At 43.5% G+C, this 27,602-nt stretch overlaps 3 protein-coding genes across 3 annotated transcripts in view; 2 read left to right on the top strand and 1 right to left on the bottom strand.

The window, feature by feature from the left end:
- Positions 1 to 3: 3 nt before the first annotated feature.
- On the bottom strand, positions 4 to 6,985 carry tm9sf1 (transmembrane 9 superfamily member 1). The gene is made up of 9 exons (XM_040167453.2): positions 6,324 to 6,985; positions 4,934 to 5,149; positions 4,074 to 4,205; positions 3,755 to 3,877; positions 3,181 to 3,539; positions 2,437 to 2,591; positions 2,137 to 2,322; positions 1,481 to 1,754; positions 4 to 1,012 (listed from the first exon to the last, which is right to left on the bottom strand). The coding sequence occupies exons 2-9, from the start codon at positions 5,138 to 5,140 to the stop codon at positions 619 to 621; spliced, it is 1,830 nt and encodes a 609-aa protein (XP_040023387.2). The 5' UTR covers positions 5,141 to 5,149; positions 6,324 to 6,985; the 3' UTR covers positions 4 to 618.
- A 22-nt stretch (positions 6,986 to 7,007) lies between these two features.
- Positions 7,008 to 12,045, top strand: fen1 (flap structure-specific endonuclease 1). Its single transcript, XM_078095701.1, has 12 exons — positions 7,008 to 7,145; positions 7,575 to 7,693; positions 7,995 to 8,097; positions 8,229 to 8,331; positions 8,649 to 8,712; positions 8,884 to 8,993; positions 9,422 to 9,558; positions 9,818 to 9,884; positions 10,129 to 10,260; positions 10,363 to 10,514; positions 10,892 to 11,006; positions 11,773 to 12,045. The coding sequence occupies exons 2-12, from the start codon at positions 7,612 to 7,614 to the stop codon at positions 11,848 to 11,850; spliced, it is 1,143 nt and encodes a 380-aa protein (XP_077951827.1). The 5' UTR covers positions 7,008 to 7,145; positions 7,575 to 7,611; the 3' UTR covers positions 11,851 to 12,045.
- A 213-nt stretch (positions 12,046 to 12,258) lies between these two features.
- Positions 12,259 to 27,602, top strand: part of LOC120811683 (vascular cell adhesion protein 1-like) — a 111,864-nt gene continuing 96,520 nt past the window's right edge. Inside the window, exons 1-7 of the mRNA XM_078095675.1 lie at positions 12,259 to 12,490; positions 13,306 to 13,389; positions 13,574 to 13,713; positions 14,358 to 14,433; positions 14,789 to 15,172; positions 15,836 to 16,141; positions 16,234 to 16,494. Coding sequence (XP_077951801.1) covers positions 13,317 to 13,389; positions 13,574 to 13,713; positions 14,358 to 14,433; positions 14,789 to 15,172; positions 15,836 to 16,141; positions 16,234 to 16,494 — 1,240 coding nt within the window. The 5' untranslated portion in view covers positions 12,259 to 12,490; positions 13,306 to 13,316. The remainder of the gene's footprint in view (positions 12,491 to 13,305; positions 13,390 to 13,573; positions 13,714 to 14,357; positions 14,434 to 14,788; positions 15,173 to 15,835; positions 16,142 to 16,233; positions 16,495 to 27,602) is intronic.

Here is a 27,602-nt window from a genome sequence, read left to right as displayed (position 1 = left end):
CAGTTTGTGTGGAATACTGTATTAAAAGGCATTTTATTGAAAATAATATTTACATTAGAATAATTCAATGGTGATCTTAAGAGTAAAATGACAATATTGCTACTATCAACATTCTCTAATGCTTCACTGGGCCGGTGCAGAACTTGTATTCAATCTGAATTTTTTGGGGGACGTTTAAAGCCAAGTAAATAACAATTGCACTACAGCATAAATAATCAACTACTGTATGAGTCAGTGGTCTCTGGGCAACTGGCCGCTAGATCCTGCCACGCCTAAATGGACCATTAAGTAGGATTTAAAGCAGCGAATGATAAATTACATCATACAATGACTGCATCCACTGCTGACGTCTCACCCCGCCACTCCTTAATGGACACAATTACACAATCCCTTTGTACTGAAATATCCCATTTAATCCTTAAATACAAATTCCATCCAACCACAATCCCCCATTACTAACAACAGCTGTAGTTAAATCCTGTCAAATAAAGGTAAAGGCCCCTGTACTCCTCCTCCACCGGAGCTGTGTGTGTGTTTTGTATGACGGAAAGGAGGATGAGGATTGTCCCCGTGTGCTCTGAGGAAGTGCTTATTTGTGTCCGTGTGCACGTTCCACGTCTAATCCATCTTCAGGCTCCGGTAGATGTAGCGGATGAAGGCCAGCGAGGCCCAGAAGGACACGCTGCCCAGCATCAGCGTGAAGACCATCGCCGTGAGCAGAGAGTAACCGAAGAACTCCGTGCTCTGCACCAGGCCGCTCATAGAGGACCGGTTCCGGTAATAGAAGACTGAGTAGACGAAGATGAAGAGGCCGGTGGAGCCGGTGCTCAGGACGCTCCGCCACCACCAGCGGTAGTCCTCGCCGGACAGCAGGAAGTAGGTGAGCGCCACGGAGATGCAGGCGCCCACCGAGAGCAGGATGGCGAAGACGCACAGCAGGATGCCGTACAGCGTGTAGTACTCTCTGCCCCAAACTGTGGCAAAGATGTAGTACAGCTCCACTGAGATGGCACTGAGGGAGGAGGAACGAGAGGGTGGAATCATTTTTTCGCCCATTGGGTAGATAAATCCTAATAAAAAGGCATTGTGGGTGCTTAGTTGTCAGCCAAGAGAGAATAGCATCATCAATATTTACATGAAGTAAGTTTCACACATTATCCAAACCACTCTGCGCATGAATAATAAAAAGAACAGAACACAAATAAGTGCAGAGATGCATTAAAAATATGAATGATGGATCAGTTCTTTGACACTAAAATCTCCATTTCAACTCTTGACCTCAAAATGGAATCTCACTGTGGGAAATGGCAACTGCTGCTAAACATCTAATTTGTACAACAGAACTATTCATAATCAGAGGCCCTGTTGAATAAAGATCTGATGCTAAACTCTGTCTATCTGGTGTTGATCCCACATGCAAACCCATGCTTTCCCCTCCTCTGGTCGACGCCCCTCTTTCCCACACATGAAGACGTCTCACCTGAACGGCAGGAAGCCGCCGATGGCCATGTGCACCACCGTGTGTTTGTACCACGGCTGCGTCGGGATCTGCCGGGCGATGTTGCGGGTGCGACACGGCGCCTGGAAGCTGCCGGCTCGGTTCTTCCCCACGATGCCGCCGATGACCGTGAGCGGGAAGCCCACCAGCACCCAGGCCCCCAGAATGAGGAGCACGGTGCTGGCCGGCAGAGCCTGGGTGGAGCCGCTCCACCAGTGGATGGAGTTCACGACGCTCCACGTCAGGAACAGGGGAGCTGTGGGCATGAAGCGTGATCGCTAGAAATGACCCGTGTTTTAAATGCTGTTTAATAAAGACTAAACGAGGCCACGTTTAAAAGGTGCCAGGTGCATATTTTAAATATTCTGAAGAGACTTTCTGAACCTGGAAACAGTCGAACTACAAAGTGTGAATCCATTAAAGATGATGAAATGAATGCTGGCTTTAGAAATCACACTAGGACCACGTTAAAAAGCTCATTGAGTCTCGTATTGACAAATGGTGAAAACCTTAAAAAATACAATTTGGAAATGACTTCCATTGAAACAAAAACTGTTAAGACTTTAATTATGTCACTGCAAGATATAGCAACCGAAATACTTGCACCAATCCCAAAGCCTTGCCGGCGCCAAACTCACCGGAGAAGAGCGACGAGGTGAGGATGATGTTCCACACCCAGCGCTGGCCGTTGATCTGCGTGTAGAAGCTGCAGGACACGTAGCCGGACACACAGCTGGTGAGCGCGTACAGCACGATCGCTGTGGAGTTGATGGAACCGTGGCGGTGCACATTGAACATTCCCAGCAGCGCCATGAAGATGATTCCTGTTCGAGTGAAGAGACATTTCAGGGATCAGATCAGCATTTCAAACGGAAATGAAGGTCTCTGGCAGCAGTGTGGGTTTTAATTCCAGCTGCGTTCGTGGAACGCATGCTCACCTGTGGCGAGGGTCAGGAACTGAGCTCCCACTCCCAGCACGGCACACAGCAGGCTTTTGTAAGGAGGAAACCTGAAGACATCGGTGTGTATGATCTTCCAGCCGTTGTCTCCCTGGTCCAGATCGTCGCAGCCGCCCTCTTCCTCCACGTTGTACCTGCGGCCGAAGGAAAGACGCGTTCAACAACGATGTCATCATGCGCCTGACGAGCAGGAGACACCCCGAACGTTTCTGCTCAGGTGGAGAAGAAAGCTTAGCTGTTAGCTTGAAGGTCCACAAGGGCTGCGGTGAATACTCACAAGACACACAGTCCTCAAATAAATGCTAAATTTGTTTTTCAGAATAAGAGACGTACATTACGAGAGGGGAAGACTGTATTCTGTCTGGAAATGAGGAACAACAACTACCGGCTCTCAGACTTTGTTTAATTCCCAGCATCATGCCCAACAGAGAGCGAGATTTTTAAATGTTTAAAATTGTTAAAAAGTTGAGTGAGTATTTACTTCCTGATCCCAGATTGTACAAATAGACAGTACAATTGTGTCCATTATGATGTGTTTATAATAGACGGTTGTCATCAATAAAGCAAAATGGCAAAAACAATTGACAAATTTACTGTAGATTGACTTTCTGTTGATTTACTAACAGATAAAAACCCTCTTAACGATACTGGAGATGTGTTTGTAGTGCAGGTTAAAACAGTACATCGCCCCGGCTGTAACCTCGATGAATCTCCCTGACTGACCTGGCAAAGTCATTCTTGAGGACCCGCATGAGGATGATGATGACGAAGCCCAGCAGCAGCACCACCAGCACCAGCGAGTTGATGATGGAGAGCCAGTGGATCTCCAGCGTTTTGGGGAAGAACGAGTAGTCCCGCAGGCGCTCGGCTCTCCGGGCGTGAGGCAGCGTGGACTCGAACCAGCGCACGCTGTAGGTGTGGGTGACCGTCAGGCCTCCTCCGCCCACTCCGACCCCACCCACCACGGCGCCGGCCCCCTCCTCCAGGGGTACTGGTTTGACGTCTTTTACCGAAACGTTGGCAAAGATCACCGAGTCGCCGTTGTACTCGATGTTGAAGTCGAGGTGAGTCCACAGACCCACCTGATGGGCGTGAGGGAGGAGGAGGGGCGGGACCGAGCCAAAGACGAGGTAGAGACAGGAGGGGAGGGGGGGGCGATAAAAAGAATAACAGCGATTGGAGTTGAGCTTTGCATGAAGATAAGACCTGAGAATAGTCTTCCTGTCTGCGTTTGTCTCACGTGATCTAACGTACTACACAGACTACACGAGACCCTCGTGAGCACAACGTGCTTCACCTTGTGGCTGTGAGGCAGGAAGCCGCTCTCCTCAATGTATCCCACAAACCCCCAGATAGGAATGTCCTCCAGGACGAATTCAAAGTAGAACAGCTCCTCGATGGCCTCGCGGAGTTCGTCCACCTGAAGCGCGCGTGCGCGCACACACACACACACACACACACACACACAAGACATCCAGCATCACACTCTGAGCGCTTAAGGAGCACGGCCTTCACTACTTAATGAATTGTAAACTATGAATCCACACAGCCGAGAAGCAGAATCCAAAATATCTCGTAGTACTACCAGTGCTAAGCTCAAACTTGTAAATAAATACCTGTTTCTCTGAAAGTGTGAGCTTGCAGAGGGTTTTTTTCTCCACGTTCTCTCTGAATCGGATGTAATATAACGACTCGGCCATCCGGTCCCCATCCAACACTTCTCCCAGACTCAGGGACTTGTGGTGCACCTGAAGATGAAGCGTTACAACATGAGTCGATAGGAGTCTGAAGAAGCGGCACACAGCATGAGCGGCGCGTGTAGCTGGAATTTGTAAACAAAACCACCGGCTGGCATCACTCCCCATCACTGCACGCTTGGTGTTAAAGCATCACATCCCACGACGGCGAGAAGTTACTGCTGTTGTAAGCGTGGGTGTGACTGGTACCAACCACCCTTTAAATAACTACTTCTCTTCAAAGTCTGTGTCATTTATTAATAGGCATTAAAAAAAGGAAACCCTCTCAACAGCAAAACATGACGTACTTTATTATATTAGTTATTATACTATATTAATGTCAAAGAAATATATTTAACACATTTGTAAATCAAATTACCAACATTTTCATTCTGTGTTCATTCAAGTTGGTTAATAGATTTTTGTAAAATGAAAGACCTTCAGTAAAGTTGAATAAGTAAAGTCCCTCTCAATGCTTATTCCTGATAACGAGAAAACACATGGGCACAGGAAGAATCGCCTTCTTTGAGCAATTCCATTGACATCGTTTTGTGTAATCTCATGGCAATGCCAATATTGTACAGCCAGATGAAAACACAGGATGTCTCAGTTAAAAGCAGCTTCCCGAGACATGCTGAGGACGACGTGTTATCCTTCGATACGCGCCAACATTTACCGCGACAAAATAATCCCCAGTGGCGTTGCGGATTTCAGAGCAGCGGCGCAGAACAGAGACTGACCTTCTCGGGCCGGCAGACCGGCAGCGTGTAGAAGTGATACGTCTCCTGGGGGTTGTGATAAGGGCCGACTTTGTTGACATAGAGAGTCACGTTGTCCCCCTGCTTGTAGCCCACCGCCCAGCACGAGAACAGCGACAGGATCAAGAAGCAGTGCAGGCCCATCGTCCCCTGGCCGCCGGCCGGCCGGCGTCCTCTTCCGCCTCGCATGGCCCTCTGCTGCAAAGATGGACAGTTCAAGAGGGACAGCAGGTGTGGTTTAAACCAGACTGGCTGACCTGGGACTTCCACGGTGTGCCTCTTATTTCAAGTCAACAAATGATGTCACGCTCATGCAACTTGCACCAGATGGGTGAGCGTTCATGTGACAAGTGGAGGATTTAATGCAGAATCACTCTCTCGACATTTAGCCACAGACGGCAGAGAAATGAGGAACACTCTGACACAACGGAGACACCGTGTAACCGCCACCAGTTACAATGCATTTCATCAGGTGTAAGAGTCGGGGGGAGGGAAGGGGGGATAGAATTGATTAATTAAATGTGCGCCGTCCGCTTTTATCCGTCGGTATGAGACACAAACTGCCACTGGCCAAAGATGTTATCTTTTTAAAACGACAACAGTGTCCTTAGAATCCAGTAGTAGGAGACTTTTAAAAAAATATTTTGGAAACCTATTTTGTCCGCAGTTAAACTTGCACGTTAATATTCAGTAGCAGCTCATTTAGAAGGGGAAACAATGATGGTGCAGAAGAATATGAAGCCACAGCGCCGTCGTCTCCTTTTTTCCTTTAGGAAAGAACAGTATTAGCAGCAAGAAGGCCAACTTAGTCAAAACTAATGACCCATCGTTATAGACATTTAAAAGCAATAGTTTAGCCTTACAAATTCTGTCCTACACCTCACAAACCACAGCCGGTCCTATCACTTATAAGTATGAAAAAATAATATGATCAGCATTACTGGTGAAATATCTGTATGTCGCAGCTTTAATGCAATAACGACAATTGATTTTGTGCGTCGTGCAGGATGACTCTCAGTGTTAACGTTTAGGAAAAGTCTGGATGTTGTTAAGTTTAAGTGAGAGTGCATCTGCCAGTTTTTAGCATACATAGAGGTACTGGACTCGGTTAGGAAGTCTCAAGACACCTGTCAATAATCTTAATAATCCCCCAGAACCCTCTGGAGTTTTTTAGACAGGATTCAACACAACAATATTATCTGGACCAGTAACAAGAACAATAACAACCAAGCACTAATACGAACCAGTGGTGCTTTTATAAACTCGTTGTACTAAAATCCAGAGAGTTAACCTCTGTCTAAATGGACTGGTTCCCATCGCGAAGAGCAAGTAGTAAAATGAAAAACAAAGTGTCTCCGTCCACTCTGCTTACTTCTAAAGAGGCACGTTGTTGTATCTTCGCCTTCAGTTAGAAGTTGGGAAATGCTGCACGACCAGTATCGCTGCTGTGGCACTTTCAGTCCCAGTGCTGCGGATCCTAAACGAAACCCGTCCGTCCGCTGGATTCCTCGCACTTCAGGCCGCGGCGGCCGCCTCCGCGCTGCGCTGCGCGCCGACGCCGGAGCTCGGTGTGAAGATCTAACGCCACAGCCGGACAGTCGGAGGCTCCTCGACTCGATGCAGCGACGTATTATACATTCATTGCGATCGCGTCCGGGTACGGCAGGTGCTGTCGATGACACATGGGACAGTGTGGAAGAGAGGTCCGACTCCACGTCACCTTAGAAAATAAAAAATAACGACGGTCTCCGCAGAGTTTTCCGGAGTGGGCGGAGACACAAAAACACACCTCCGACGTTACGGGTTGTTCGCAGCCCGAGAAATGTTCCTCCCGTGTCCCATTTTTATTATAATATAATATATTTATTTTATATTTAGTTGCGCATTAACAGAAACCGGAATCCTTAATTAAAACCGTTTGAGTCCCAACATAAACCACTCTATTATTGCTCTGTATTGACCGGATTTCCTTCAACCGCACTGAACCAATCGAAAGGCCTAACAGCACTTTCGCGTAAGAACCCAGACCTGTGTAGTCAAATCTGCACCATCGATGCGCAGCCGCGCAGCGTCTTCAACGATGCTGCAGTCGATTGATTGATAAGTGATGTCTTCCGTTACGTTTCCCGCGAAGGATACGCAATTCCTCGCGCCCGAGACCCGGGGACAAGTGCAGGAACCTTATATCTTACTGGTGAGTTCAGCACACTTAAAAGGAATAAACAAATTCAACAAATGCATTATAGCAACGGTATTATTGCCTTTCCGCTGTTATAAATTTAAACAGTTTATCAGAAGCTTCACGTAATCCGCCCTGTGCAGCAAAGCTAACCTACTTGCCACGTTGTGTGCGCTGCAACGCGCAGTACTCCTTCAAAAACGGGCCGTGTAGGTGGTCCGTCCTTCACCGTAGACCCACACTCGAATAACACAATTGACATTACGTTTATCTGTCACCACTAGCTGGTCTTTAATTCGGAACGAGTCCGTCGAAGCAGCAGGAATGTAAACAAAGTTGAACCGTTAAACCCGTTGTTGTTCTCGCGCGTCTTGTTTATTAACGTAATGAGTGATTGTCTGCTCATCCTGATTATTGAACAACTAACGGGGTTTTCTTTTTCAGAACCGGTTGATCTCTGCTCCAGCTTCAGCCCATCACAATGGGAATCCATGGACTTGCTAAGCTCATTGCTGACCAGGCCCCTGGTGCCATCAAAGAGCAAGACATCAAGAACTACTTTGGTAACTAATACACGTCCCTTTATCTACATATTGACCACGAGGCCTAAATAAGAAATATAATTGAGACCACTCAGACCACACCGGGCATCATTTAACAAATAAATGTCATGCTGAACTTATGGGTGAACCAACAAGTCTTCTCTAATTTACTTGCCTTTTTGAAATATTGTGAATTAAGGCTTGCATAGAAACCAGTTTAGATTGTATCAAGTTATTCAATTTAAAAGCCGTTGTTCTGATGACATTTGCTGTTTTAAACATGCAAGATAATTGCATTTGCTGCTTTTCTAAACTTTCGCAGGTAGGAAAATTGCCATAGATGCCTCCATGTGTATCTACCAGTTCCTGATTGCGGTGCGACAGGACGGTAACGTTCTGCAGAATGAGGATGGCGAGACGACGAGGTGCGACCCCCCCGCAATGCAGACACTTTAAGACTCGGAACGTGACGTCACTGCAGGGACTTCCAAATGAAGTACCTCGAGGCTGCACTGAAGGCTGAAACATTTTGGCCACGTTTTTGCTCTTTTCTCAGCCACCTGATGGGAATGTTCTACCGGACGATCCGCATGCTGGAATATGGCATCAAACCTGTGTACGTCTTTGACGGCAAGCCCCCACACCTCAAGTCAGGAGAGGTTAGTGTGCTCTGACCTCGCTCTATTATTCTTCCCCTGTATATGAAGCAATGGAGTCAGAACTTTTACACGGTGGGTTTTTTGTATAATGTTACGTTGTTTAATCAGAGTATTGCAACCCGTAATTTGTTGTTTGACACATTAAACAGCAAAAATGTTTTCAATTTTACTATGTTTAAATCTTATTCATGTTAATACATTTTAGAGACTTTCATTTATCTCTTAACCGCCTATAGAAATCAGAACTTACTGTAAGCTACATCATCTGTTTCTTGTTTGTGATCTTCTCCTGATTGCTCTTCTTGTCTCACCGTCAGCTGGAGAAGCGAGTGGAGAGGAGAGCAGAAGCTGAGAAGATGCTTGCTCAAGCTCAGGAACTGGGTACAGTTGAATACACAACAGAATCGTCGGTGTCACTCCGGCTTTATTGTGCTGTGTTTTTGGCCCTGACCCTGTGAACTAATGTGATCCTGCTTGATATTCATTACGTGTATTTCTTTATTGTAAATATGTAATGAGATCATAGAGATTGTGTGTTTTGTCTTAACCCAGGAGAACAAGAGAACATTGACAAATTCAGCAAGCGTCTGGTAAAAGTAACCAAGCAGCACAATGATGAGTGCAAGAAGCTGCTGACTCTGATGGGAGTGCCCTACATTGAGGTTAGATCAACTCCCACTTTACTGCGCTCGCTTACTTTAAGGATATTTATACATTTCTATGATTGTTGATTTAGTTTTGAGGACTTTTCCCAATAGCACTGGGGTTTTTTGCGCTCTTACACGTCGCTCTTTTTCCCTCTTGCATACTTTAAATAAGCAAAATTCTGTGTTTAAAATATGAATTACATTTTGTAATTCAGGAAAAAAAATGTGTATTTCCTAGCTGGTGTTTTTGTACTGCCTTTGATGCCTGAATAGGAATGTCCTCACCCTCCTCCATAACTTCTGGAGTAACTAAGAAGAACATTTGAACCCACTGCGTCTTGCTGCTCGGCCTTTTGCCCCCATGTCAGAGAAACCATTGGCAACAGGAGAAGTCTAGGTGAATCTGCCTTTTGAAATGTAATTTGATGTGCTTTGTATTCAAGGCTCCATGTGAGGCGGAGGCCAGCTGTGCCGCTCTAGTTAAATCAGGGAAAGTCTTTGCCACCGCAACTGAGGACATGGACGGGCTGACCTTTGGGACCAACGTCCTGCTGCGACACCTCACGGCCAGTGAAGCAAAGTAATGCCGTTACTTCGTCTTTCCACTGTTAAGCTCTGCAGCAGAGATACAAGGAGAATGTTCTGGATCTGGTGCAATGTTTGATGTAATATGTCAATTACTCTTAATTATGTACCTAATGATGATTATATAGAATACAATGTGCATTCACATGTACATTGAAGAGAAACCGTAACTAGTATAGAAGAGCTTAAAAGATGGCGTTGTTGTTCTATGTCTCTCATAAGGAATTTCAATTGATGTGGTTTCTTTGTTTTAGGAAACTTCCCATCCAAGAGTTCCACTTCAGTCGCATCCTGCAGGACATCGGCCTGACCAATGAACAGGTATCGTTTTCTGACTTTGTTACATCGTACAATCCGTGTCATTTTTCATCCTGGGAAATGATCACATGCTCCGCTTTCATCATAGTTCTTGTGTTCGCTGCAAATTGTCAAGAAACTGGAAAGCGTTCACAGGAATGTCGCATCACTCTTCTGGTGATTAGGACTGTGAAATCTGAAAATGTACCGCAGGGACATTTCTGTCTCCGTTGCCATAACGCCTCCATCTCTCCGTGGCCCCTCCTAGTTCATAGACCTGTGCATTCTGCTGGGCTGCGACTACTGCGGCACCATCAAGGGAATCGGCCCCAAGAGAGCCATCGACCTGATCAAACAACATGGCTGCATCGAGGAGATCCTTGAAAACATTGACTCCAGCGTACGTTGACTCGTGGTCCATTCCAGAAGTCCAGACAACCACACAGGGGGGAGAGTTTGCTTCTGACTGCATTTGTCTTGTGTATTGTTTGCCGTCATGCAGAAGCACCCTGCTCCGGAGGACTGGCTGTACAAAGAGGCCAGGGGTCTGTTTTTGAAGGCAGAAGTGGTGGATTGTTCCACGGTGGAGTTGAAGTGGAGTGAGCCGGATGAGGACGGTCTGATCCAGTTCATGTGTAACGAGAAACAGTTCAGGTGAACCGCCAGCCGACTCTTTTCTGACCCATTCACCTCCTCTGCTCGCTCCTTGAGTTTCCTGCATTGATGGTCGTCGGCCAGACCAACTGGTTAGACGACGTGTGACCACTAGGCCGCACTGCTGGCCCATTGAGGCTGCGTTCTATCATCACCTGAGAAAAGTGGTTTTCCATTCAAGTATTTATGATCGAGTCTTTACAGTGAACGCTGACTGTTGTTTTCTTACTTTCCATCTTCTGAATGCTGCTTTTGGAAGCTTGTATTTGCTGCTGATGAAAGAAATGATGTGAAGTTCAGCTGGAAACAGCGTTGTGCATCCTGACCACGTGTCATTTTGTGTGCATTCATTTATTTATTTGGGGATGTGCACACAGTGAGGACAGGATGCGTAACGGCTGTAAGAAGATTGTAAAGAGCCGACAGGGCAGCACACAGGGACGACTGGACTCCTTCTTCTCCATCACTGGATCTCTGTCCTCCAAGCGAAAGGTACATTTAGAACCACGACAGAGCAGCTGTGTGTTTTCAATATGATGAGAGGACGCCATCTGCTTCAGAGCTGTTCAGCCTGCTGCTTTTTTTTGACACAAGTGTTTTGCACTCTATCTATCGATCTATCATATATATATATATATATATATATATATACACATTTTTTTTTTATAGTTAAGCGTTTTTATTAGGGTATTTTTATGGAAAACTACTTATTTGAAAAAACAAAAAAAGCAATAACTAGACAAAGTCATGCACCTGGCAAGTGACATGGGAGTAGAAAACACATAAAATCATTATACAAAATGAAATAAATAAAATACACACTTGTCAACAATCTTAACAACAGACCAACATTTTTTTCAGTCAACCTTATATTTCATCCAAGTGACAGATTGTAGGAATTTTATTCACTTGTTCTGGTTATTCTGTCCAGGGTTAAATGCATACGATCTGGTTAAGTGTGGTAATTTTACTTTTGAAGATCCAACTCTTGCAGACAAAATCCAAAAATATATGAGAAAACAAACACCTGGGCGACTAGGTAGAGCAGGTCATCTGCCCAGTGTCTTGTTCGGACACATATTCAATCCACTTTGCCCACTTTGCTGTGTATGTACCTCCTCTCAGAGTCAATCTTTCCATGTTGTGGATTTTGCAGACATATTTTACAGCTAGTTGGTCTTGTACGTGTTCCATTATCTTCTGGATGTTGAACTTATTTTTTCTATTATTTTTTGTTTTTATTTTATTTTATTCATAGGAACCTGAGCTTAAAGGATCCGCAAAGAAGAAGCAGAAGACAGGAGCGACGCCGGGCAAATTTAAGAAAGGGAAGTAGACTTTTGGGGAAGTAACTAGCAACACCAACTAAAGAGTATTAACATGAACGTAGAGCTGCAGGTGATGTAGGAGGAAGTTGCAACACAATGAGAGTCTACTGTTCATACACGACCAAACAGATTTATTAATCGTGGAAAATCAGTTTCTATTAAATTGTATTTTCTGTTATTAAATAAATATTTTTTTAGGCCACTGTCTTGCCCTTTATAAAAATACAATATTAGTATAGTTATTCTGCTTGGCAATGCATTTTGTGTGTGTATGTTCTTCCAGGGTTTTGCGTTTTTGCGTGTTTGTTCTTAGTTTTCTCTGTTGAACCACATAGTTATTTGTTTTTTAATCTGCATTAAAAACGGTATAATTAAAGGTTGTCGAGTCAAGGTTCTTATATTGAGTACAATTGACATATTATGTAACATTATGTCCAATTATCTTAAGACTAAAACACAACAAATACACAGAATGTTAATGTGTGAATCTAATTAGTGAATTTTATTTTTTATTTTTAACAAAATCTGCGTTATGTTGTAGAATACTACTAAGTGTACTGTTGTAAATCCAGATGTTGAGTGTGATGGAGGTCCAGGCTGTGAGAATGGGGACGGACGGCCTGTTCCTGAGTGTCTACTTAGTTTCAGGTGAGCTGCTGGTTCAGTCCCTTTTATTTGGAGACTTCACTTTAATCATTTACAGTGTGAACTGTAAGACGAAAGCAGAAAGAGTCACTTGTTCCATCTGTTCATGTCCTGACTGGAGGTGGTGATAGTTATTCATAAAAGGCTGCTGCTAACTTTCTAGTGTTGTCAAAGTTTGTTCATCATCGCTCTCTTCATACAGAATTATTATATATAATGTTAATCATTAGATTGTTTCACAGGTGCTTCTGTTGCTTGTTATAAGGATTCACTTCTATTTATTATTTCACCAAAAGAGATGGAAGCACTGACGGGATCTTGTTTGCAAATTCAGTGTAACTTCAGATTTAAACCAGGAGAAGAATTTTATTATCATTTAGAATGAAAACAGAAACAATTAGAAGTTAACTTTTAATGTGAATATAAATATCTACAGACACCAACCAGGGAATGAAATCTTTACACTTCCTGGATATGAATGAATTTCTTTGTTCACTAATAATCCCGTGAGAAAGCTGCCTGTACATGATGTTTGTATTTAACACATGAAAAAGGGGAAGTTGGAAAGGTTCCGTTTTTTGGACTATTTAGCATCAGTGTTTTCACAACATTAAATAGTGAAAATGCTGTTAAATCTGATGGGTTATGAGATTCTGCCATAGATACGAGTTCATATTTGGGACTTTTCTCTAATCTTTGCTTCATTATGAAGTAGTGTAATTATTAAATGAAGACATGAGAGAAGTTCATAGGGGAAATGTTGATGAATCTGCTGACATTCAGTAAAAGCACAATATTTACATCACCTGTTCTGCCAGATATCCTGTGAATGAAGGAAAAGAGTCAAACCTCCTGTGAGCCGCTTCACCTGCTTCAAGACCAGCAGAGATGCAACAATCAAAGTATCTGAAGGAGACTTTTACAGCTTTAATGTATCTGATGGAGGAGTTTATTACTGTGTGGCCACCAATCAGCTTGGTGAGTTTTATTTATCATTGGCTGGTGAATTAATGGTATTTTTCCAGAGTTTTGTAGTTTTAGTACAATACAAGTGTGTGTGAATTCTATTTTATTTTCCATTTGCAGGAACACCAGCAGTGATATTTGTCTCCACCTCCCAGTTCCTCCTCCTTCCTCTCACAGACCATCTTGGTTCAAAGACCTGTGACTTCTGCATTGAACTTGTCAGACAGCAGACTGCACTGAAGAAGAAACACTCACTCAATGTAAGTTAATGTCACCTTCAATACTTCATTTTTTATGGATTTACAATCCTTTTTTATTGAAATATCAAGTTACAAGAGATTCTTTCTAATTATTCACAAACAAGTTCACCAATTGCCTGTTGTATCAATCAAGAGAATTTGGAAGATTTAAATAGATATTAGAGATGAAGAGGAAGTAGAAACTATGAAAGAGGAAATATTTTGGCTACCCGGGTAAGTCATTTGTTTGAAGTTTAAATTGTATTAACACAATAAGTGTTTCTGGTTCACCAGTCCTGTAATGCAGAGCAACAGAGACTCAGAGTTATTCACAGGGACTAAACTCAAGTCACTGACTGTTAATGCTACATTATTATTATTGTGACGTGTGTGATACATAAAGATGATATAGACTCACGGATATGAGCAGTTAAGGGGAGAACTCTGCTAAAACAAAGACCTGCACTTGATCTAATTGTCCCTCTGTTATGGACGTGGGCTTCTTTGGTAAGAGGGAGACATTCATAGTTTTATTCTCATCCAACACTCAGAGTCGTACTCGTCCACAGACTTGTGAGCTGTGGTCTCTTCACACACAGGAACTTGTGGTTGCACACCGCATGTTGAACGCTTCCTAGAACACTGATGTTGTGTTTGTGAATCAGGTGGTGAGTGTCATGGCCGACCAGTCTGTTAGGATGGTGACAGCCATCGTGTTGCACAGTGTCTTCTTCCTCTCAGGTGAGCTTCATCTTCACTCACTTGTGTTTCACTTCAATCATTTACTGTTTGGAAAATATCATTTCAACCTAAATTCATGTGAATGTTGCAATCTGTGTTTTCCTCCTGAGCTCTTTTATCACGGAGACAAAAGTGACGTAGTTATTTGGAGACAGAGACGGGTTTGGTCCCACTGGGCTCGGCCTTGTGGGGAAAGTTGTAAAACCAGAAAGATGAATCAACACAAAAACTGTTCAGAGAAAAAAGAACACAACGCAAAACATTACTGATGAAGTATATTTCTCTTTGTGTTCATGTTATTGTTGTGTTTTTACACATTTTAATCACCACTGTTAATCATTAGTTTGTTTCACAGGTGATTCTGCTGATTGTTCTGGGCTTACAGCTCGATTCATCACTGCACCAAAAGAGATGGAAGCACTGACTGGATCTTGTTTGCAAATTCCATGTAACTTCAGCGTGAAATCAGGAAAGGAATTCAACAGCAAAATAACAACCTTTGGAGTGTGGATTAAAAATAGCCCTTACTTTCACAAACCTCTCAGTGAGGTGATTTTCAACAGTAGTGGGACAGTTTCCACATATCCGATGAGTTTTACTGGAGACTTGAGTCAGAAAAACTGCACCACTTTATTTTCCAGTTTAAATACAACATACACAGACACATACTACTTTAGGGTTGAGAACTGGCCATTTCGAGCAACAGCTAGATGTGATTTTCTTCAAATAAAAGTTAAAGGTAAGAAACTTTTGTTTTTCATAAAACAATCTATGATGTTGTTATTTAGAATAAAAACAGAAACAAGTAAAAGCTAACTTGAATATAAATATCTACAGACAACAACCAGGGAAATGTTTTAATTTATGTTTTTGTTTACTACTATTAAGAATCCCACGAGAAAGCTTCCTGTACATGCTGACCTTTGCATTAATGCTGGAAAAAGTTTTAAAAGTTCAATTATTTTGACTGTGTACCATCAGCATTTTGACAACATTAATTAGCAAGTTAACATTTTATTTTTCCATAAAGGGTGACAAGTTAAATCTGAAGGGTCATGAGGTGATTGGTGGGAAAAGAAAAGAGAAAAACGTTCTGCTGCACATATGAGTTCATATTTTGGACTTTTCTCTAATCTTTGCTTCATTATGAAGTAGTGTAATTATTAAATGAAGCCATGTGAGAAGGTCAGAGGGGAAATTTCGATGAATCTGCTGACATTCAGAAAACATCAGACAACAAACACATTATTTAATAAACAATTCATAATCTAACATCTGATCTTGGAGTAAAAGTAAAAAAAAATGCTCTCAAATGTAGAAGAGTACTTTCATCACAGACTGTAGACTCAAGTCTTGTTTCTCTTTTTTCAGTGTACAATCTGTATTTGATTTGAAACCACAGATTCTCCTCCAAAGCCCAGGATTGAGATCTCAGGTGATGTGAAGGAGAAGGAGTCTGTCTCTATAAGCTGCTCAGCTTCCACTCCCTGTCCACACTCTCCTCCTCAACTCACCTGGAACCTCCAACCAGACTCTCACCACATGATGGAGGAAAACACAGATGGAACCTTCACAACTAGAATCCAGAAGAGCATCACTCTGTCACATGAACATGATGGATTCATCATCAGCTGTTCTGCCAGATATCCTGTGAATGAAGGAAAAGATGTAAAGACGTCAGAGGAGAGAAAGACTCTCAGTGTTTCATGTGAGTGTTTGTTCTTTGATCCTGTCAGCATACGTTGATTCATGTGTTCACACAATGTCATTGTCAAAGTTTTAATGTCACATTTTCCTCAGATGCTCCCAAGAACACCTCGGTGTCCATCTGTCCATCAGGTCGGGTGTCAGCAGGTAGCCGGGTGATCCTGACCTGCTCCAGCAGAGCCAAACCTCCTGTGAGCCGCTTCACCTGGTTCAATACCAGCAGAGATGCACCAATCAAAGTATCTGAAGGAGACTTTTACAGCTTCAATGTCACTGATGGAGGAGTTTATTACTGTGTGGCCACCAATCAGCTTGGTGATCAAACATCATCAGAGATCCATCTGACTGTAGGAGGTAAACACAGAACTTTGTCAAATTTTTTACTTTGTTAGAGATGCAGTTTTTTTTCAGTCTTGCACCTTCACAGGTTCATTTGGGATTTATTTAAAGGAAATGGCTCACTGGCAACGCGATGCTTTACACATGTGGATGTGTTTTGGAGTGCGTGCATTTCCTCCTTTGAACGTGTGCACATATTTAGAGGGGATCCTTCGCACTGCTTTAACAAAGAGACCCCTGATCTTTTCTCATCATCATCAAGTCTTCATGGCTGTGAAGTGACCAGCAGTGATGGAGGCACATTGTGTTATTGTGGATGCAGAAATAAGCTACACATTCAGCTATCGACAGGACGTCTGTTGGTATTTGAAGGTCGCTGCAGGAATTATGATTTGAGTGATAACATTTTAAAGGTGACCATGTCGTTGTGTTGCAGGTGATCAACTGGTTGGTGCTCAAGTCATCGTGAAGGTCCTGGGAATCATTCTGCTCGTCACTACTTTGCTCATCTTTGAGTGGTGAGAAAACCTTTTCTACGATATGATTGTGTGCAGAAACACACCAGTTTGTGTCATTGTGAATGTTGTAATGCATTAATGCATAATTCATTATCATTGATCAATTCAATGATGATAATACGAATAAATTTACAATGATGCAGAAAGTCAAACATAACAACTCATTCCTTGTTACTCACTGACATTTGAAAGGCTTATAGTGTATTATAGTTCCCATTGTCGCGATATATCCTCGTCTCCTAATAATGAGATTATAAGTTGCACTGTTTGCTTTAAGAAAAGAAGACAAATCTTTTATTCTACTTGACCCCTTTGACCATCAAAAGAAGCTTTTGGTTGCTGCTCGTTTTAACGTGTGAAAAATCCTTGAAAAAGTCCAGTTTGTCTTTGATGGTAATTGATTTCTTCTCCAAATACAAACAGAAGATAGATCACTTTGTTTTTCTTCATCCACCTTTTCCTTCTCTAAATTAATTATATATCATAACACTTTTTCCGTTGGTTATCATACACCATCAAACAACACTTGCACCTTCTTGCACGTCCTTACAAACTGTTTGCTCCTCACAATAACAACCACCTGTTCCTGTAATGCTGCTGATTATATCGACCTTGTGGCCTAATTTACAGCGTCCTTACGCCCCCAAGTGGTGGGAGGTTAACAAAACAACAAAACGTTACATTTACGTGAAATAATAACCACAGAGTAACTTGCAAATGTCTCTGCTTTAGCTTTTCCCTCCCCAGGGTGTAAAGTCTGCTCGTGTCTCTGCTGCTTTTCATTGGCTTTGTAAAGAGAAAAAGTGAAGTAAAGATCTGAACCCTGGAAATAAATCTTTTTGTTGTTTTATTCCTCTGCACCGGAGTCTCAGTCCTGATCGCTCACACTAACAAAATCATTCCTTCTTCTTTTCCTTCCAGCTGGTTGAAATCAAGACGCTGCACCAAACCACAGGAGGTAAGACATCAGAAGAGGAGAGATATTTCATGATCAGGCCCTTGTTTGGTTTACAACATTAGCACAGGAATAATCCTTCAATGGTGGTGATGTTTAAAGAGCAGAGTCTCCTCCAATGCAGTGAAGCACGTCTCCAAATGAATGCTGATGATGCTCTGTGTCTGCTGGATGGTGTCTTTGCTAAGCTGTGTGCCATAAAAGCTTCTTCAAGTGCTTTCATTCATTCATCCATAAGAACAAAATATCCACAATGACAACCTACAAAAATGAAGACTATGTAAGAACTATTAAAACACAACATTGTTAGAACAGCTTTAAACCTGCATTCATTTATTAAGGGCCAGTGCATGAAGCTGTTAACACAACATGGACATTTCATCACTTCATAAAGATGATATGGTGAACATTATCATGTTTGTGCGTGTTTAATATGTTCTACCTACTTTAGGTGTAGCTGTAACACAAAGAATCTCCATCTGTTTTCATCTGTATAGTAACTAAAACTCTTTCCACTGCAGGACGCAGTAGGAGCCAACTTTGTTAACATGGTGGTGGAGTTACATCCGTCATGAGGCAGAAGAGGATGCTATGAAGCTGTATCATCTTCTCTGTATTCATTAGTCTTAGTGCGCTTCTTACAACAATGTGTGTAGCTTTTCTCTTAATACTTAATGGTATTCTGTAAAGATGAATAATGTTTATAAGTGTGAAAAGGAAGAGCCTTTTCCCCAAATTGGCTGACAAGTGGGCGAGTTCATTCCTTGTTTGGGACAGGGCACAGAATATATATATAACCGCCTACATTAATGTCGGCACTTAATTATATAATTGTTCACATGTACATGACAACAGTGTTGACGTTATATAAGAATGTATGTGAATGATTAACATAACTGTGTAGGATACAGCATATTCAATCATACCTGACAGAACCCCCTGCCATTTGGTTTCTCCCAATTAGCCCAATTGATGGGAAGGCTGTATAAAAGCAAGGGGAAAGGGAAACGCTGGGAGGGTCTGGAGTGAAGTCACCTGCAGAGAAGTTGTTGTTGTTAGTTTGTTCATTTTGTTCTGGCCATTACAAGTGTTTGTCTTTTCTGTTTTGCTGGAGACCAACGGAAGGTAATAAAACAGAATGGTTAATTGCATCCCAGAGCGCGGCTTCTTTCTTTACTGCACCGCATCCCAATTCAAAGCTCAGTGAGCCCTTGACGTCACCATCCTGTGTTGGCGTTGGCCTCAAAGGCGCTACGTCACAATAAGCTTTGTGTGTCTTTCTAAAAATCAATAACAAAGTAAAAACATCCTCTTATAGATTATCTTGTGTTTATTGGATGTAAAGTGTGTAAAATGAATAAAAATGATGTGTTTCATTAAGCAGAAAGTTTTGTGATTCCTTCTGTCGTTGAGCAGCTACACACTGTCACAACCTGGCTCTTACATTGCAACAAATACAGCAAAGACACCACGGTGGATGAATTTAAGGAGTAGTCGTGAACGATGCCGGAGACAAAAACGCCCCAGGACCACGCTGGAGGAGGGCTTTTATGCCCCTCAGGCTCAGACCAGGTGCTCACTATTTAGCAATCTGCTCTGTTGAGACAAAAAGCAGACTGGCCGTCACCCCCCCCCCATAAAGTTGGTATCCAAGGGATCACCGGCATACTACTAGTTAATGCAACGGTGCCTGTGGCAAAGCATCCGCAATAACACTGTCCTTCCCTTTATTGTGTTTAATGTCCAGGTCGTAAACCTGAAGGAACAATGACCATCTTGTCAGCCTCTGATTTGGGGATCTGATGGAATGCAAAAAGGTCAAAGAACTATGATCTGTACACCAACATCTGCCCTCCTGCTTCAAAATACACATTACACTGCATGAAAAGTGGGATTTTCGGCAGTATGCGGCACTGTAAATTGTCGTGGAATTTCAGGTTTGCGGCAATTTTCGGGCAACGCCGAAAACTGCAAAATACACATGTCGCAGGGCCCAAATAAGTGACAAAGCCTCATTTTCAATAACAGTAGTTTGCCTCGTACTCTGAACTGCTTTAAAAAAAAAACCTGACTGGCCTCACCAATCCCTGGTCGTCATCCGGGAGCAAGACGCATCTGCTCCTGCAGCCTTGTTGCCTGCAGCCTTCAGCAGCCTTCAGCAGCCTTCACGGTCGACCTGAGCTGGTCCTCCAACAACCGCATAGGCTGAACCGAACGGTGTCTGAAATGGACGGTCTGGATTATGGGGGGACATTATCAGCTTTCTCTCCGCTGCTCTCGTTGCCCAGCAACCTGCTGAGCTCAACAAAGAAAGCCTTACGTTTTTTGGGTTCTAAAGTAGAGATAATTTAATTTAGGAATGATATATTTCAGGCTGAGAGAAGAACATTTTCTGTTTTTTAAAATTAATTAATGTTTAATACTTATACTAATTTATAATTTGCACTCTTAAGGTAAAGGAGATTCCATCAATGTCAATAAAAACCACAACAGCAAACACATTTATTAACTTGTATGCAAGGACTTTTATCTTTTTTTTTCTTTTATAGGATACAAGCTATTTTAACTGTTTATAATTACACCACAAAACAAAAGGAGCAAAGCAATATCACATTTTTTGTGCATTTTATACGTGCTTGACCTTGACCACACTTGATATTCAACGGCACCTGAGACTAGCCTGGGTTCTGGGACGGACTGACGACGAGCCTTCTCCTGTGGTTTTTAACGGCGGCTTGCATCCTTTTTTGTTGCATTACCGCCATCTTCTGGCTCCCATCGCTTAAACTTTCCCCATCAGCCCTGTTGCCCGCAAAAAATGTATCAAGCACCTTCTTCCAAGCTTACTCGACCCCCACTCTAGTACACGGTTTGTCTCACTTCCTTTCATCCCTTGCGTTCCCATTTCCTTCAGCCTTCATCCTTCAGCCCATGTCCTTCCTCTCTGCGCTGTATCTACTACACGCGGCGATAACGTGCTGCAGTTTCTGGTGACTGGCAGTGCTCACAGAGGCCAGTTGGATGCTTCCCGCTCAAGTGCAGTGTGTTTCGCAGGTTTCTGTGAGGCGGGAGGTCTTAGTCTTGCCATTGTGACTTCTTTTCTCCTGTTTCCTCCCCTGAATTTTACCCTGCTCACTTTCTTCTGGATTGCGTGTAAGTGTCTCCCCCTCGTCTCTTGGTCCCATTGTTGTTGCCATGGTGATGTTTTTCTTCAAGATGCCCTTTCCCTCTGCTTTAGATAGCTTAATATCTATTTGTACTTATTTTTCCTTTAGTGCTTGTTTGGCTATCTTATCCACCTTTTCATTTCCTTGGATACCTACATGGGCCGGTGTCCATAAATAAATAATTTCAACTCGCTGTCCTACTGCTCTTGAGTTCACGCCCATTATTTTATGCACTAGATCTTGTCGAGTATTGGACTTTCCTGACTTCAGGCTTTCAGACATGGAGTCACTGCAAACAAGTACTTTTCCTGGTTTTTGTTGTTCAACCCACTCTAAGGCTATAACAACTGCATACAATTCAATGGAGTACACAGCCAGACAATTTGAGGTGCGTTTGTATATTTCACACTTGAACGATGGGATTGCTACAGCAGCTCCTGTTTTGTCCGTATCTGAGTCTTCAGATCCATCAGTAAACACCTGCACATGCTCTGCATATTTACTGTCCGTGTATTCATAGAACTCACTCACAAGGTCAGGGTTCTTTCTTCTTACCTTACTTTGCAGCAACTCCATGTCCACCTCTGGTTCATTAAGCAACCACACAGGAGTTATTGGCCAAATGACAGTAGGGATAAGCTCTATATCAGTTACTCCTAGACTTTTTGCTGCTGCTCCTCTTATCCATCCAAAACTAGTCTTTGGTCCTTTGTGCCTTTCCCAGCATGCCTGTACCACTTTTTTTGCAGGGTGATCATCTTTATGCCCTCTCAGGTTTACCCAATAATTAACCATCAGCTGCTTTCTGCGATGGCATTTCTCCAGTCTCTACTTGAATGGCGCACAAGGGAGATGTTCTTGCTGCACCTATACAAATTCTCAGGGCCCTGGTCTGGATAACATCTAGTTGTTTAAGTGCGGTTTCTGATGCTGACCCATACAGTATGCTATACACCCATAATCTAGACTGGACTTAATTTGCGCTTTGTACAAGTGAATCATGGCCTCGCGACCTCTGCTCCCCATGCCTTTCCCACGAGACATCTTAATACATTTATAACCTTTTTGCACTTATTACTTACATTTTTAATGTGGTCTTTCCATGTGTGGCAAGCGTGAGGTCGGGAAAGACTGCCCCGATTGTTTGTATTTTAAATAAGGGGAAAAAAGAAAACCAAAAATCTATAAATTTCTAAATTTAAGCACAAGGACAACACAAGTTCGCTATACTGAGCAGGCGGGAGACGTGTTTCCAAAAGAAATATACAAAGTTTATTTCAACCACAATAAAAACAATTAAAATCGGTCAAAAAGGTTACCGTGTTTTTCCAGGGCTGCGGGCCTTCGTGCTCAAGGTGAGTGAAGGGGGAGGTGAAGGTATCCCTAAAAATGGGAGCACTCAAAAACACACACAAGGGTAAAGAAAAAAGGGAGTGAATACACACGAGGGGACACATGACCTCCGCCTGGCAGACGAGCTGAATGAGTTCTACTGCAGATTCGAAAGACAATGTCCTGATCCCATCCTCCACAGCTCCACCAACCTGCTGCAGTCCCCCTCCCTTCCCTCTCCCAGCCCATCAGGTGCTCACGCCTCTTCATCTATATCACCTTCCCCTCCCCCACCAGCAACGACACTCTCTATTCTGGAGAGAGACGTTAACCGGCTCTTTAAAAGACAAAATCCCCGTAAGGCAGCCGGTCCGGACTCCGCCTCCCCTCACACCCTAAAGCATTGTGCTGACCAGCTGTCTCCGGTGTTCACTGACATCTTCAACACCTCCCTGGAGACATGCCACGTACCAGCCTGCTTCAAGGCCTCCACCATCATCCCTGTTCCCAAGAAGCCCAGGATCACAGGACTCAATGACTACAGGCCCGTCGCCCTGACCTCTGTAGTCATGAAGTCTTTTGAACGGCAAGTCCTGACCCACCTGAAGTCCCTCACCGACCCCCTCCTGGACCCCCTGCAGTTCGCCTAAAGAGCCAACAGGTCTGTGGACGATGCTGTCAACATGGCCCTCCACTACATCCTCCAGCATCTGGACTCCCCAGGAACCTACGCCAGGATCCTGTTTGTGGACTTCAGCTCTGCTTTTAACACTATCATCCCGTCTCTGCTGCAGGACAAACTCTCCCAGCTGCACGTGCCCGACTCCACCTGCAAGTGGATCACAGACTTCCTGTCTGACAGGAAGCAGCACGTGAAGCTGGGGAAATATGTCTCAGCCTCTCGGACCATCAGCACCGGTTCCCCCCAAGGCTGCGTTCTTTCCCCTCTGCTCTTCTCCCTGTACACCAACAGCTGCACCTCCAGTCACCAGTCCGTCAAGCTCCTGAAGTTTGCGGATGACACCACCCTCATTGGACTGATCTCTGGTGGGGACGAGTCCGCCTACAGGTGGGAGTCTGACCATCTGGTGTCGTGGTGCAGCCAGAACAACCTGGAGCTAAACGCTCTGAAGACAGTGGAGATGGTTGTGGATTTCCGGAGGAACAGAGCCCCACCCTCCCCCATCACCCTGTGTGACTCCCCCGTCACTATTGTGGACTCCTTCCGTTTCCTGGGTTCCATCATCACCCAGGACCTCAAGTGGGAGCTGAACATCAGCTCCATCACCAAGAAGGCTCAGCAGAGGTTGTTCTTCCTGACGCAGCTGAAGAAATTCAACCTGCCAAAGACGATGATGGTCCACTTCTACACGGCCATCATCGAGTCCATCCTCTGCTCCTCCATCACCGTCTGGTGCGCTGCAGCCACAGCCAAGGACAAGGGCAGGCTGCAGCGTGTCATCCGCTCTGCAGAGCGGGTGATCGGCTGCAATCTGCCGTCCCTGCAGGACTTGTTCGCTTCCAGGTCTCTGAAGCGAGCTAAAAAGATCGTGGCCGACCCCACTCACCCCGGACAAAACCTGTTTGTGCCCCTTCCATTTGGCAGGAGGCTGAGGTCCATCAGGACTAAGACCTCCCGCCACACAAACAGTTTCTTCCCGTCGGCAGTCGGGCTGATCAACAGAGCCCGGTCCCCCACTGACTCACTATAACATTCCACCGGTCACTCCCCTTCACACTGCACTTGTCATTTAAATTACCACTTTGTCGTCACTTGTCACTTTGTTACTTGTTCGCTAATGGACTTTTTGCTTAAGATTTAAACTTTTTTAATATTTTAAATTTTTAACTTTAACTTTATTCCCTTGTTTTATACTAACCCATAGCCTTATCCTTTTTTTTACAAACCACTGCATTAACATTTCATTTTACTTTATTTTATTACTTGTGCACTGCTGTCTTGTTGTCTATTGTTACACTGTCTGTCATGCACCAACCGCTAAGACAAATTCCTTGTATGTTTGACATATTTTGGCAATAAATGTTTCCTGATTCCTGATTCCTGACATTCACCAAAAAGGGTTCACTAGTGAGGCCCTCAGCACCTGGAATCACAAAGAGGGAAATAGTCAAATGAGACCAAAAATATATTCAAAAACAAGAATTTACAGGTTCAAAAGACAAATCCAAAAAGAATATAAAATGATACTGGGTAAACGTAAGAAAACTAATCAATTCAATGATCACAATAATAACAAAAATAATCCAGGAAAGTCTCCCTTGATATTAATCCACATAGATCAGCAACGTCCTTAAAAAGGGTCATCTTATCCCCATAAAAAGAGTTTGTTTCAACCCTATAAAAAGTAGATTTGTTCTATCCCCGTAAAAAGCAGCAGCAGTCCAAAAGCAGTAGGCTTCGGGGTAGCCGGATGCCGAGCCCTCTGCGTGACATCGCTCCGGCACCAAAAGGGAAACTACCCGACACGCGCCGTCCAACCTGCCAGCGCCTGCACATAAACTCACATTATTAAATGGTACACGGATGGGCACATTGGCGTCCAATTAATGGTTACATACCTGCGCTATGGAACACAATTTTGCGCGCAGATCTACCGATCCCTTCTTATAGGGCAGATAATTAAAGGGACAAGACCGCGAATGCGCCAAGAGCAGTCGTCCTGCTAGACATGTTAATCTGTTGTCAAATAGCACTCCTAAAATCCGAAACGACTCTACTATTTATATATTATAACTTGTTTCCATAAAGATCCAGCTGGTAGTTTCCCCTTTTCCTCTGTCTTGTAAAGACCATCACTTTCGTTTTTTCAGCTGAGATCCCCATCATCTGCAAATAGTGACCTTCCCACATCTGTTGAGACCTTTCCAAATATGTCGTTTATTGCTACGAAAAATAATAGAGGACTTACCACACTCCCCTGCTGTGTCCCATTTTCTATTTCATACTTTACTATACTAACGGACTTTTCCGTTCCTATTCTTACCTGCATTATTCTTTGACTTAAAAACTCCCTTACCCAATTAAAGAGGTTCCCCTTCATTTTCATTAGATGCATTTTAATTAAAAGACGTTCCCTCCCAAGCATATCATATGCCTTTTCTACATCAAAAAACAGCCGCCACATTTTCTTTATGAGCCTGCGCCTTTCTTACCTCGTCTTCTAGTCATAGGATTGAATCCAAGGTTCCCCTACCTTTCCTGAAACCACTCTAGCACCCCACTAACATCTGTTTTTTCTCCACATAGTACATTAATCTCTCATTTACCATCCGTTCCATAAATTTACATAAATGTGATGTTAGGGCAATTGGTCTATAATTTGCTGGGTCACTTGCATCTTTCCCCGGCTTCCTTAAAGGGATAATCACCGCCTCCTTCCACCTTGCTGGTGTGCTACCTTCCTCCCACACCTTGTTGTATAACGTTAGTAACTTATTCAACCCCTCTCCACTTAGATGCTTTACCATAATGTACCATATTTCATGGGGCCGTCATTCTAGTTTTGGCAACTGCTCTTTTTAACTCCCCTATTGAAAACGGTACATTCAACTCACCTTCATCCTCAGTGCCTCCCTATTTTTTCCTCTTGTTTCCTCTCTGGTTTGCTTTTCTTCCTCAGACAGATTGTTATTGCTGTGTATCTTTACAAATGTATCGGCCAACGACTGAGCTTTCTGTTTATTAGTCACCGCTACCTCTCCTCCAGCTTTTAGCACAGGATAGCTCCACTCTCTTCTGACCTAATGTGAGGTCTAGTATGTTTTTCAAATTTCTGGCATTTGAAACATCTCATTGGTTTTGGTGTAAACTCCCTTACTTTGTATCTAACAAATCCAAAAAACAGTTCTCACTCTCCTTCCCTACTCGCGTCTCTTCCTCACTTAGCTCCATGCTATCACTCTATCCTTCTCTCCTAGCCATCCTCACCAACAAGGATTAGCAGCCCTTGCCTGCGCCTTACTCTTGCGCTCTTTCACGTTTGTTTTCCACCCCACCCGTAGCTTCGACGTCTGTATGTTTCGCTCTCTCCCCTATTCATCAAAACGCTCACTGCCCCGTAACCGGAGCAGGCGTCCCTCATCCCGAGCTTGTGCTCAACGTCGTCTCCTCCTCCTTCTGTCTCCCTTCTGTGTCCTCTGGTTAAAAAGGCTCCTGATTGGCTGATTGATTCCATCCACCTGTGAGGGACAACCAGAGACACCTGGTGGGGAGGAGTTCCCTATGCGGATCCTCTGGGGTCGTACCGACGATCCAACACCAGGCCTCTTGGTTGCCTTCATCACCTTCGCCACATGACTAACACACTTAGTCACGTGGGGCACTGCTCACCAGCTGGGCCACAACACGCACGCACGCGCACACACACACACACACACACACACACACACACACAATCAGCTCACCTGGTCCACAGGTGTATGCAGATTCATGACGATCACCACTATCTCACTCAAAGTAAAAATAACACACAACATCTACACTTTGTAGAAGAAAGTCGATCTTTTTGACAAGATGTACCGTAAAGAATAATTCATTAATTTGTAAATAGGAAAGAAGAGCACATCCTCCTGTAAGCCGCATAATAGGCGCATAAGGCGCATAATAATAATAATGATGATGATGATGATGATGAACACTCTCTCGCTCAAAGTAAAAATAACAGACAATAGTTCATGATTTTAACAGGCTGGACCACAAATGATGTCTGTAAGCCTGAAGAGAATTTAGTTTCATATTTGAGGTAATCTTAAAGTGCAAACAGTTTAAGTCAAAACAGTTGGTTATGAAATGACAATTGGAGACAATTATTTAAATAAATATGAATGCACATGAGCAGGAGTCCAGTTAATAATGCATTAATAATCATCCTCGCAGGACATTCTATTCACTACAAGACGACCAAAATGAAAAGTAGCTGCCTCTCATCGTGGCAGTTACTTGTTTGTTTAGTTGGTGTTGCGACTCTGAGTGAGGTGAGAAACCTTTATTTAGCTTTGTGGCTCTAACAGATGAATAAGGAGAAGTGGAGAGTATCTAACACACAATACATTCTGAGAACTTTCAAGAACAGGGGAAGTCGTTTAGTCAGAGTTCTCACGTGAAATAAAACTTTCTGCAATTAATTGTAT

This window comes from Gasterosteus aculeatus, chromosome 21 (assembly GCF_964276395.1).
Source record: "Gasterosteus aculeatus chromosome 21, fGasAcu3.hap1.1, whole genome shotgun sequence".
NCBI lineage: Eukaryota > Metazoa > Chordata > Actinopteri > Perciformes > Gasterosteidae > Gasterosteus > Gasterosteus aculeatus.
The sequence above is the reverse complement of the archived record's forward strand: the minus strand, read 5'-3'. Positions and strand labels throughout refer to the sequence as shown.

What these genes read in the sequence shown, in the direction of transcription:
- tm9sf1 (XM_040167453.2), bottom strand. Translation starts at nt 5,140, where the DNA reads ATGCGAGGCGGAAGAGGACGCCGGCCGGCCGGCGGCCAGGGGACGATG. An exon ending in TCACACTTTCAGAGAAACAG is followed by an intron (nt 3,878 to 4,073) that starts GTATTTATTTAC and finishes CGCGCGCTTCAG; the next exon opens with GTGGACGAACTCCGCGAGGC. An exon ending in TCCTGCCTCACAGCCACAAG is followed by an intron (nt 3,540 to 3,754) that starts GTGAAGCACGTT and finishes CACGCCCATCAG; the next exon opens with GTGGGTCTGTGGACTCACCT.
- fen1 (XM_078095701.1), top strand. Translation starts at nt 7,612, where the DNA reads ATGGGAATCCATGGACTTGCTAAGCTCATTGCTGACCAGGCCCCTGGT. An exon ending in TGGGAGTGCCCTACATTGAG is followed by an intron (nt 8,994 to 9,421) that starts GTTAGATCAACT and finishes TTTGTATTCAAG; the next exon opens with GCTCCATGTGAGGCGGAGGC. An exon ending in CTCTGTCCTCCAAGCGAAAG is followed by an intron (nt 11,007 to 11,772) that starts GTACATTTAGAA and finishes TTTTATTCATAG; the next exon opens with GAACCTGAGCTTAAAGGATC.